Source organism: Plectropomus leopardus, chromosome 7 (genome assembly GCF_008729295.1).
Source record: "Plectropomus leopardus isolate mb chromosome 7, YSFRI_Pleo_2.0, whole genome shotgun sequence".
NCBI lineage: Eukaryota > Metazoa > Chordata > Actinopteri > Perciformes > Serranidae > Plectropomus > Plectropomus leopardus.
In genome coordinates, this window is record NC_056469.1 from 1352503 (window position 1) to 1364733 (window position 12231).

Genomic DNA, 12231 nt, shown 5'->3' on the forward strand with positions numbered 1-12231 from the left:
GCTCGGCCCTTTGTGTGCATGCAGCATGGACTGCATGCACACAAACAAACTGTCCTTCTGTAAAACAAGACTGGTGATTAACTGATTAATTCATTTATTATAAATATTCCATTGGATATTTATAATAAATGAATTAATAATTATTATAATAATAAATATGTGGTTGGGTAATTTTGTACTGTGCGCCTGTCATAGCCTCAAATGCTATTATGAATTTGCAACAATTTGCCTCGCTCTTGCACTTATTTGTTGAATATTCTCTGGCAAAATTCAACTAAAATTCCATTAATCAAATGTACTGTATGCCATATTAATTAAAAAAACAACAAAAACAGAAGACCATCTTATAATATATTTCTGAAGTAATTAAACAATTTTCTCAGCACCCTCATGTATTGGTCTAGCCTCTCCTAAATCCTGGTGCATGGTGTGTCAAGGTCCTAATAAAGAAAGGAGTATCACAGAGGAGCTTCATGTCTGAAAAAATTGGTGCTTTGTGGTTCAAAGAGTGAGGTGTTGACTCACGCTTGGACCGTCTCTCTCTCCAGCAGAGCCTCGTTGAGCAGTTTGTTGAGCTCCTGTTCGTTCTCCTGAGCATCGATCACTCTTTCAGCCAGGTCCCGCAACCGCAGTCTTCGCCGAGGGTTTGGAAAAGAAGGATTCACCACCTGAGGGCACACGGAGAGCTAGAATTAGCGCCACCTGGTTTCATGCGAAGATACAGTTCCATTCCAATTTTGTCATAATTAGCAAATAAATATTCCAGTTATGGCCAAGAACATGGTTTATGAGGTAACAATGACCTTGAACTTTAACCACTGACCAACAAATTCTAACATGTTCACTGCTGAGTCTAAGTGAATGTTTGCGCCAAATTTGTAGAAATTCTCTTAACGTGTTCTTGAGATACTGCATTCACAAGAAGAGGAGGGACTCCCTGAAAACAAAATGTCTCTGACCAGGACTGCTGCTGAGACGGTGGCATCCGCAGCAGGGAAGATTCTCTGAACATTTCCAGTTGATCAAAACATCATCATAAATAAAACTGAACTAGACTTCCATGTAACCTGCTGTGGATCCCATGATTCCGAGGTTAAAACCTAATCAAGCTCAAATTGCCACCAAGACACTATAAGAATCAAAATCTAATGAAATGACTGCCATGACATCTCCTGAGCACATTGACACAGAGGATCAACTCTCTCCATCGTGACACTCAAAGAACTCTCCTCTTGTACCACCTTCAGAACAAAATGTGAATGCTGAACACAACATCAGCTCGTAGACTCATAGAATCAATGTGCTCAGTACATTTTGCATCAGTCTGCACAAAGGGAAAACGCTTGTGGTTTTAATGACTCTATGACTACACACTGGTGCTACCCTCATGACTAACATTTTTAGCTCCACATCTACTATGACTATACATTCAACAAGAGACCAGATATAAGCAAAAAGGAAGTGTATGCTGGCTAAAAGGCAATATGCTACCATTAGCCAAGGCGGTTTACAACAAGACAAATTCATGTATCAAAGTTCACCACAATATTCCACACAAAAGCTCAATGAAGATGTATTTTGCCTTCTCAAAGCAAATTTGCAAATCAAACACATTCAAGTGAAAGAAACTGATTTTGATCAAAAACGCCACTCTGGGGTGCCCCGTAGCTCACCTGGTAGAGCTCCCTTTCACGTTATTCCTGTCTTATCAGAATAAAGGTATAAAGAGCCCAAAAATTAACAAAAAAACCTACTCTTGTAGAACCCCAATTTCAAAAAGTTAAGACACTTTATAAAACATAAATAGAAACAGATTTGCAAATCTGTGTTAACCTATATTCAGTCAGATGCAGCCCAAAGACAAGATATTTAATGTTGAAACTGATCAATTTTGGTTTGAGTAAATATGCACTAATTTTGAATTTGATGCCTGTAACATGTTTCAACAAATTTAGGACAGGAACAATGAGAGACTGGGAAAGTTGTGGAATTCTCAAAAACACCTGTTTCAAACATTTCACAGGTAAACAGGTTATAAGATCATTATTGGGTGTGAAAAAGGGGCATCCTAAAAAGACTCAGGCTATATTCACACAGAGAAGAGTTTAGGTGTATCCACAAAAGTTCTTTATCGTACGGATGTTTCGTCAGTTGTTCACAAGCAAGGATGGTCACTTTGTGAAAAACCGAGTGGGCAAAGGGTCCAGCAGTTTGAGAACAATGTTTCTCAACATTCAACTGCAAATAATTTAGGATTTCACTATCAAAAATCCATAATATTGTCAAAATATCTCTGCTGGTTTTAGATCTTACAGTCCTATTTTAGTACTGAGGTCGCTTCTCACGACCTCAGTACTTCCCTGTCATGAACCTCATGTTTTGGAATGACAACAAACCTTGAATCATGAAAACTTGCAGAAATTTTTGCAAGCAAGGGGCAAGACTGAAAACCTAAATGTTCATGACCTTTGACCCCTCAGACTGCACTGCATTAAATTGTATAAGAGATATTACTTTATGGGCTCAGAAACACTTTGGAAAATCATTGTCAGTAAACGTAGTTCATCAGTGCATCTACAAATGAGAGCTGAGAATCCACAATGCAAAGTGAAAGTCAGATAACACGGCCGACTTCTCTGGACCCAAGCTCGTCTGAAATCTGACACAAAGTGTAAAAGTGTGCCTCTGGTCTGACGAGTCCACATTTCAAACTGTTGTTGGAAATCATGGATGTTGTGTCCTAAAAGGAAAAGGACCATCCAGATTGTTACCGGCTCAAAGTTCAAATCATCTGTGATGGTAAGGGGGGGTGTTAGTGCCCATGGCATCATGAGTAACTTCACATCTGTGAAGAAACCATAGCTGCTGATAGGTACACACAGGTTTTGGAGCAACATATGCTGCCATCCAGATGAGGACTTTTTCAGGGACGTCCCTGCTACATTCTGTACGTGTTTCAACAGCGTGGCTTCATAATAAAAGAGTGCAGCTACTAGACTACTGACCTGCCTGCAGTCCAGACCTGACTTCCACTGAACATGTGTCATGCATAATTAAGCAAATAATACAATGACAGGGACCCCAGATTGTTAAAACAACTGCAGTCATATGTCAAGCAAGAATTGAAAAAAAAAATCACAAAAAAACACTTAGTGTCTTCAGTTTCCAAACACTTGCTGAGTGTTGGTAAAAGAAAAGCTGATGTCACCCAGTAGACAACATGCTCCTGTCTTAGCTTTTTTGGAAAGTGTTATAGACATCAGATTCAAAATGAGTGTATATTTATAAAAAACAATAAAGTTTATCAGTTTTAACACAAATATCTTGTCTCTGTACTGTATTCAGTTAATTATAGGAATTGGGGTTGTAAAGACTGCTGTGACCAGGCTTTGAGAATAGCTACATCATGAGCATTAATATATATTTCGGCAGTCCAACACTTTTGAATTGTGCCTTCAGTGAGGCTCCTGCTACAGTAGATTCTAATGTCATCCTGATTGTAATAAGAAGCGACTCCCTTGTTACCCTGGTGTCCAGCTCCTCTGGTTCCTCTGGTGTGGTGCAGGCTGTGTTAACACTGCCGTTACACTCTGTGGTGTTGATCAGCAGCGGGGAGTTTCCATTGGAGGAGGTGACAGACAGCTTCTGATGAGGAACAAGCAAACAGGAAGTGCTGATTGATCACTGAAAAAGCTGACAGACTTTTACATTCCTGAACATCTAACATCTGAGTATTTTCAGTCATCATGTTCCCAGTACATCAGTTGACTGAATATGAGACAAACATTTCAATATCCAAACATTTTCTGTGTGTGTGTGTGTGTGCGTGTGTGTGTGGCAGTTTTGACTCACGACACCATTGATGCCATTCTTCCCCACAGGTCCTTTAGGAACAACCACCAGGTAGGTGTCGATGCCTCTCTCCCTCAGGTAGTCGCAGCGCTCCCCTCCGTTTCCCGGCTCCACGTCAAACTCTCCATGAAGACACTCCATGGTGCTCTGTGAGATGTGGACGCGACTGCTCACACACAGAAGGGGTCAAAGGTTAGACAGGTCATTGATGTAACAATTACTATTAAATTGTTTCTGTAGACTTCATGAAGCTGTGAATAATTTTTATCATCATTTAAAAATATGGTATAATGTCCCTGTATGCCTTCAGTCAAATCCCCCTTCATGAATTCACAATGACACTTGTACACAGAGAGGTGAATTGCAACAGATGAAAAGATAGAAAACATACTTTATGAACACAGTGTTAGTGTGTGAGACTTAAGAACATGACATAGGGGAACTGTTTAATTGTGGCAGTGTATTTCATATTTGATAAGCGCTGCTGAGTTTTACTGTTTCTATTCTTTTTGTGACTTGTTTCTTTGGTCTTTTAAACAATTTTTCCCTAGTTCATCTTTTTTAAATCATTGATCATTTATTCATTTTTAACGTTTTATTTTTTATTAATGTAATTTATAGCATTGCACTTGTTGCACTCTGTGAGGTACTTTGGGCTGTGTGATTATATGGAAGGTGAAAAATAAAAAAGTTTGATTTGATTTGATCTGAATTTTTTCAGCCCATTTTCAACTGTGGTATTGAAGGAAGCAGTAAAGCACCCACTTCCTGTTTACAAACTCTTGCTATTACAGCTGAAATCGGGGTATAGTTTACCACAGTTCATAGACACATGCTGCCCACATTAGGTGGATTTCCATTACAGATTTTTGCAAAACTTAAGTGATAAAAACACAATTGTGAGATGACTGTGTTTCCACTGACTGATGTTCTGTGACTTCTCTGGCAATAACATACCAAGAAGCATGGTGATGGATGTTCAAAACATTAGCAGCTTTATTTCTATTGCAACCACAACACTAGCCTTCATTATTTCCAATCCAAGGCCACGTAGGCGTGTTATGTAGCCATCATGGAAAGGCGAGCCCCTTATACGTGGGAGCAGCCACGTGTGAGGGATTTCTGGGGGTTATAGTCCACTGTTTGACAGAGTAATTATGGATTCAACACTTCTGGATAATCGCTCAACTTTTCAAGAGTTATGCGATGCAATGACACCTCTTGTAGCTCTTGCTGCATCATGAGGGAGCCAGTTCCTACTGACAAGCACATAGCCATAGCATCATGTGACCTAGAAAAGACAATGTTGCTTTTTCAAATTGCCTGAAATACCTCCTCATGCCAGTGGAAAAACTTTTTAATGCTAAATTGAAATGTTTCCATCAGGTGTATTTTGTATTCGCAATTTCAGTTTGCGCAATTTTAGGTTTAATGGAAATCTGCCTACAGGAACACACAGTCTAGTTCACTCATGAAAGGACATGTCCTCTCACAGCTTCAGGATGTCTCAACAGCTGAATCTTCTTGGTCACTCTACCTAAGGTGGAAGTTAGGTGACAGTTGAATCGACATGGTAAATTAAGGTACACTGGAAAAGATTGCCATTTGAAGCTCAGAAATGTAAAAAATTAATAAATAAAATAAATGTTGACCTACGAACAGTTTGGAGCAGTTGCAGGCAAACTGTGTGCTGGAAGGAGGTGAGCCAGTCTGCTGACATGCTGGGACTGCTGCCCGTCATGGCGCTTCTTTTTAGTCACAAACCTCATGGTGCTTGTGAATAAACACTGTATTTTATATTCACCTAATGGAAATTTGCGTCATTTAAGGGTTAATGAGAAAACGGCCCATTGTTTTGATACAAAGCCTGTTGAAATTTGGCAAAGAATCCTTGTAAGATTCCTAGAGGAAAACAGGGGGACTTTGCCTAATCAGTGGCTCTAATCATCAACATGTGCTCCCAGACAAAGTGGATGGACCCGTGTGTGCAACTGGTTCAAGTCCACAACTGTCTGCTGGCATTTAAAGCGAAAAGCAGGAGTCTCACGAACTCAGGCTGGCTGGAAGTGTTCTGGCTAAATGACAACGGTGTTTCTGGGAGATCCTGAGAAGCCTGGATGTATGCGTTGGTTTAAGCGTATAATTTTTTATTTATTTATTTATTTTTATTTCAAAGCTACAGACAAAATAAACAGGCTAAAAGCAACACAGACATCTTTTTACAGATGGTCTGTCAGAAACATTGTTCCAGCAGTGGACTGACATAACTTTGTTTTAAATACTTGACATAAAGTGAGGTACTACATGGAGTGTGTGTTCCTACCCTGGTATCCCTCCAGCCTCCATTTTGTTGGCAACAGTGACATCAGTGGACCAGACATCGTACTGCCAGCGCTTCTGGCCCAGCACACCCCCCAGCACTGTACCACTGTGCACTCCAACACGCATGTCAACATCCGTCTGGGTTTTCTCTCGGACGTACCTGTGGTCGGTTATACAAGGAAGCACACTCAATCAAAAACAACTGAAACAACAACTGGCTTCTGTTTTTGTTACAATCATCAATGCAGCTCTGCTGTCTGTTTCTACACGCCATGACATCACAAATACATCTCAACCGACAGGAAACACTGGGCCTCGGGCAAGAAAGTACATATGAACAAAGTTTCTCTTATTTTTGCTCATATCCACAATCTGTTCTGATTTTGTTAGTAGCCATTGATTTTGGGGATTCACTAATGTTTTCTCATTTTTTCTCTTTTCATAGGTAATAGAAAATTTTAGGACTGGTCCAGAGCACTCTTACCAAAATAAGAGAAAAACATCCCGTTTTCACATGCCACAAATTGTTGCCCAGCGCAAAGAAAAATAAGTTTGAGAAATATTTTTAAAAAATGCATGAATGTTATTTAATCAAATGTAGACAATGTTTTAGAGTAATTATAATGGCTGGATTATTAACTTTCAGGGCTACAGAAATATTAATATATTTGGTGCACTGATCCCAGTTACTGTGATTTCAATTACAGTACATCCTTCTGCTGACTAGTGATAGTCTGTAACTAAGTACATTTACTCAAATACTGTACTTCAGTACAAACCTGAGAAACTTTTACATTACTTGAGTATTTTAATCTTGCCAATTCCACTTGTACTCCTCTACAATTCAGAGGGAAATATTGTACTTTTCACTCCCCTACTATTATTAGGTAAGTACTTTACAATGAAGATATTTGTGTACAAACCAAATGAAAATATACAAGTGCAGCTGAAACAATTAGTTGATTAATTAGACAGTCAACTAGCTACTATGTTTATAATCATGTAAGTCATTTTTCCAGCTTCTCATATAAACTGTATGTATGAGGACGTGCTGCTTTTCCTATTATTTCAATTATTTTACCTAAAAAGTCACATATACTTTAAGTTTGTTTAACAGTAGGCCTACATCAGTTTTACTCCTGCAGTGGTTCTTCTTACAGTCTTCTTTGGGCACAAACCTGCCATTACATAGTGTTTAGGTGGCGTTACCTGTGCTAACAGGTGACGTAAGATCAAGTGGGATTCATGACTGAGCACACCTGGTAAAAACAGATTAGGATGTTTCAGAACATTTGCTGCACATTTGCATAGATCTCATTTATAGCATCAACAATCATCCAAACTGAAGCAAATCCATTCATGGACTCTCGTCTGATCAAACTGTTGCATCACAATCCATTTGAGTTTAATGACCTCTTGTTGTTCAATTCACTTTATTTCACACGTGCTCCACAGGAAGTCAATAGCAGTCCATCAGAGTGATCGAATCCACACTGTGAGCCGAGTGACTAACCCTCTGCATCCCATCAACATGTAGCTGACACTGACTGATGTTTACATCACAGCCATCTCTATTAACTGCTCCCTCCAGTACTTACGAGATGGCCTCAACCATGGCCAGACCCATCATGATGGAGCACGCAGCGTGGTCGTCCCTGTAGTCCGGCAGCCCACAGATACAATAGTAGCAGTCTCCCAGGATCTTAATCCTCAGCTGGTGATATTTCTGACAGGGAACATGAAGTTTAGAGAGAGATGGACACTAGAATGTGCAAACAGCAGACTGGGATCTCTACATCCTCATCTATGCGTGTTTACAGGTTTACAAATGAAGATGTCGGTGACCATTGAAACGCTGCTGTTAGGGACGAACACATAATGGATACCAGCCACACATGCTCACAGCAGCTTTTCTGTTCTGCTCTATTCATTAGCAGTGGCAACTTATATTCGATAGGTCAGGATAAGCTGTTATACATCACTTCCTGCATGAGTTTCACAATAAGTGCATTTTAACCCTCAGAAACCCGTCAGGCCGCCGGCAACCCCGGCTGACATCACTGCCTTCTAGAAGCTGCTGCGAAAGTTTGAATAGGGGCCTAATTAAAACATAATGTTAAATATATATTTATGGTAGAACAAATTGACACACATTACTGAGCTGTATCTCAAATTAATTTTCAGGTTCCAGTTTTCACATGATGTAAACCACTTCTACAGGGTTCGTACACATTTTTACCAATACAATTCAACGACTTTTCCGTGAGTTAAAGGACTTTAAGGCAAATTTTAAAGATAGTACATTCTCTGAAACAACCACTGATAATCCTTTTCGGCTCTTTTTCATTACTATATAATAGCTTTTTGAAATATGTTTTATTTAAAAAATAATAAGGCAGAACAGGATAAGAACTGTTTTTTGGAGAAAAAAGGGGGAGGTATGTCAAATAATTTTCTAAGCACTATAGAGGGACCTATGATTTTTATTTTGGTTTCAGGGGAGGGACATACAACTTTAAATGGCTGTATTGTGTGTTTAGTTTACTGCAAATATACTTAAGTGTTTGGAATCACCGGAGGATCCAGGATACAATATTACCACAATACTTCAGTCATAATACAATACTGTAAATGAATTGCAACACGTAAAGTATTTCAATAATATATATTGCGATACATTGTGTTTTATTACCTTTTTTTCTACTGAAAATTATGTCCCCCCCAAAAAAACTTTGTCAACATCTGTTTTATCTCATAAGATAAAGTTTTCAGTCTGTTCATCTCACTTAAGACAAGTTAATGCAGCAAAATGTGTCTGGGACACTGAAAAAGCATTTGATTTTATTAGGCTACCAAAAGTTGAATTTGTATTTGTAATCTGAATAATTCCTATGATAAATAAATACTTGGTGCCCACGTATTGATGCAGTATTGCCACACAAAAATATTGTGGTGCTATCCCTGCTACCTAAAATACTTCTATGTTAAACAAGTTAGATATAACACGTTAATGAAAGAGCAATGATCACATCTGACTGGTATCCATCTTTTCTCAGTAATAATCTTTAAGCTTTATCAGTACCAGCTGAATCACTGGATCAGGTCTTTATATGTGACCATGCATAATAATTTCAAATAATCCCAGATAATTCAAAGAAAAGGTCCTGTGACGTAAGTGCCATAACATCACAGTTGTTAGGTAACAGGGTGAAACTCACTGCCGCCAGTTTGTCAAAGCGAGCGAACAGCTCATTGAGCAGTTTGACGAGCTCCTGAGCGCTGCAGGACGACGACAGCTGAGTGAAGCCCACAATGTCTGCAAACAAAATACTGCACAACAACAAGAGACACACACAAGCCAGCAAATCAGTACTGATATCATGCTGCTACAGTCACATGGCCTGTATCCTCAAAACACATCTTCAGCCCATCACCTCAGAGCACTGATCACTATCTAGAAAACTGCTACTTCCTTGAAAACTGTGAACCTTAAATGACTGGCTGCACTCTGCTTGTTTCTTAGTGGCAGGTGGGGAACTCTGATGATATGAAGTTCAGGTGGCTCAGGAGGCAGCAGGTATGATATCTGAATCTTTATCAGCTCATAATCTGACAGCAGCAGGAGCTGGAGATGCTGCGATAATCTTTAGTTTTCACAGTTTCAGCTGCTGACAGAGACAAAACCTCTGAATTCAGATACAACTAAGATTTCCAAGTTCGGACATTGTGTAAAATGCAAATAAAACTTTTTTTTTTTAATTTGTACTCAACTAAATAGAGTACAAAGACAAGATATTTACTGTTCAAACTGATAAACTTTATGTTGTTTAAAAACAACAACAAAAAAAAAACCCACTCATTTTGAATTTGATGCCTGCAACATGTTCTGAAAAATCACTTGGGAACTGAGGAAACTAATTGTTTAAGCTTTCAAAGTGAAATTTTTTCCCATTATTTCTTGATAGATGACATCAGTTGTTCAACTGTCCATGCTCCCCATTGTCCTGTTTTGCTCCTCATAATGCTCCACACGTGTTCAGTGGAAGTCGGGTCAGTACTGCAGCAGGTCAGCCTCGTAGTTGCTCTGTTTTACTATGAAGCCACACTGTTGGAACATGTGCAGAATGTGTCTCATTGTCTTGCTGCAATAAGCAGGGATGGTCCTGAGAAAGACATTGTCTGGGTGGCAGCATATGTTGCTCCAAAACCTGTATGGACCTTTCATCATGTCCTTCACAGATGCCATGGGCACTAACACCCCCCTATACCATCAGAGCTGCTGCCTTTCAGCTTTAAACTGGTAACAATCTGGACTCATCAGACCTCAGCACACTTTTCCACTGTGTGACAGTCTGTCTCAGATGAGCTCGGGTCCAGAGAAGTCGGCCATGTTTCTGGATGTTGTTGTTATCTGGCTTTCACTTTGCATGGTAGAGTCTGAACTTTCATTTGTAGATGCAGCGGTAAACTGTGTTTAATAACAATGGTTTTCCAAAGTGTTCCTAAGCCCATGAAGTAATATCCTTTTCAGCCTTGACCCTAAGATGCAGAGATTCTGGATTCTCTGAATCTTTTGATGATATTGTGGATTGTAAATGGTGAAATCCCTAAATTCAATGCAGTGGTGAGTTGAGAAATGTTTTATCATTGGACTGTTTGCTCACAGTTTTTCACAAAGGACTGTCTTTGCTTGTGAACAGCTGAGCCTTTGTAGGATGCCCCTTTAAGACACAGACATGATACTATCATACCTAACTTATTAACCTGTTTACCTGTTGAATGTTCCAAACAGGTGTTTTTTCAGGATTCCACAACTTTCCCAGTCTTTCGCTGCGCCTGTCTCAACTTTTTTGGAACATGCAACAGACATCAAATTCAAAGTGAGTGTATAGTGACAAATAATAATACTACTACTACTAATAATAATAATAATAATGATACTAAAGTTTATGCTCTTGGTGTATGTGGTGTTAAAGTTTATTACTTCAGACAGCATTAACATGTGCTGCTTTGTGTGCCAAACGAAATGGTAAGGTGACTACACCACTCAATTTTGGAGTGCAACTGTTCTTCCTGCATTAGAAGGTATGAGTAGAACCACTGAAGCCACCACACCTTTTGAAGTTATCTGTCCTTTAGTTTTTTCCCCTCATATTGAACAATATTGATATCATGATATCAATTTGGTAACAATTTCTACTGATCTTAACAAATTGTTCAATCTTACAAGTCCCTGTTACAGTAGATTCAAATCTGAAAATGAGCAATAGATAATCTAGTTAAATAAACAAAAGACAAAAATTAAACAAAAATCTTGAATCTTGCCAGTATAAATCCTTATAAATGTGGCACTGTGTGGATCACATGTTGAGTCAATTACATTCATCAGTTAAAATACCTCATTTTGGTCTGTGTGTATGGGCACCATCTCTTATATCTACAGTATGTTTTCCATACTCACTCCTTGGGATAGGTCTTATTGCTGGCATTTGACTACAATTACTTGCATTCATGCTTTATTGGATGGTGATGCCTCAGGTAATAAACTTAACTTTCGACATTATTAGCACAGTTTACCAATACACATCACTAGCCAGTTCCTGTTGGGAACTGATCATCCTCTTTGTGCCCAAACAGAGCTTTAAACAATAGTCAGGTGATCGTGTGTACAGTGAAACAGGTTTTTCTTGTTAAATTGTTCCTTATTGGTTCCTCCTTCACTGTAAGAGAAAGTAGGAACCATCTCTCTGTGCAAACATTCATTCCAAAGTTCAGTGTCAGGGTATTTGGATATACCAGGTTATTTAGAAATCCTGACAGTGATTTTCATCTGACTTTTAACTTCATACTGGAGAGGCTGCAATGAGGAGGTTTTGCATGCAGTGTGGTCAGTGTGGTGCTGACTGCGAGTGGTGAAGAGAACATTACGAGATGGTAAACAGCCGGTCAACACCGGCCTGCGTCGTGCCATAAACAGCAGAGAGGAGCAGGGAAAACAGCTGATTTTCACATCTAAGCCGTTTAATTAAGGGGTTATTTAAACCAGACCTGAGCTGG

General features: G+C 39.2%; 1 protein-coding gene across 1 annotated transcript in view; it reads right to left on the bottom strand.

The window, feature by feature from the left end:
- adcy3a (adenylate cyclase 3a) overlaps positions 1-12231 on the bottom strand; it is a 50764-nt gene that overhangs the window by 21027 nt on the left and 17506 nt on the right. The window contains exons 5-10 of the mRNA XM_042490203.1: positions 9393-9504; positions 7773-7900; positions 6176-6334; positions 3853-4018; positions 3526-3645; positions 526-668 (exon numbers count right to left, since the gene is read on the bottom strand). Coding sequence (XP_042346137.1) covers positions 526-668; positions 3526-3645; positions 3853-4018; positions 6176-6334; positions 7773-7900; positions 9393-9504 — 828 coding nt within the window. The remainder of the gene's footprint in view (positions 1-525; positions 669-3525; positions 3646-3852; positions 4019-6175; positions 6335-7772; positions 7901-9392; positions 9505-12231) is intronic.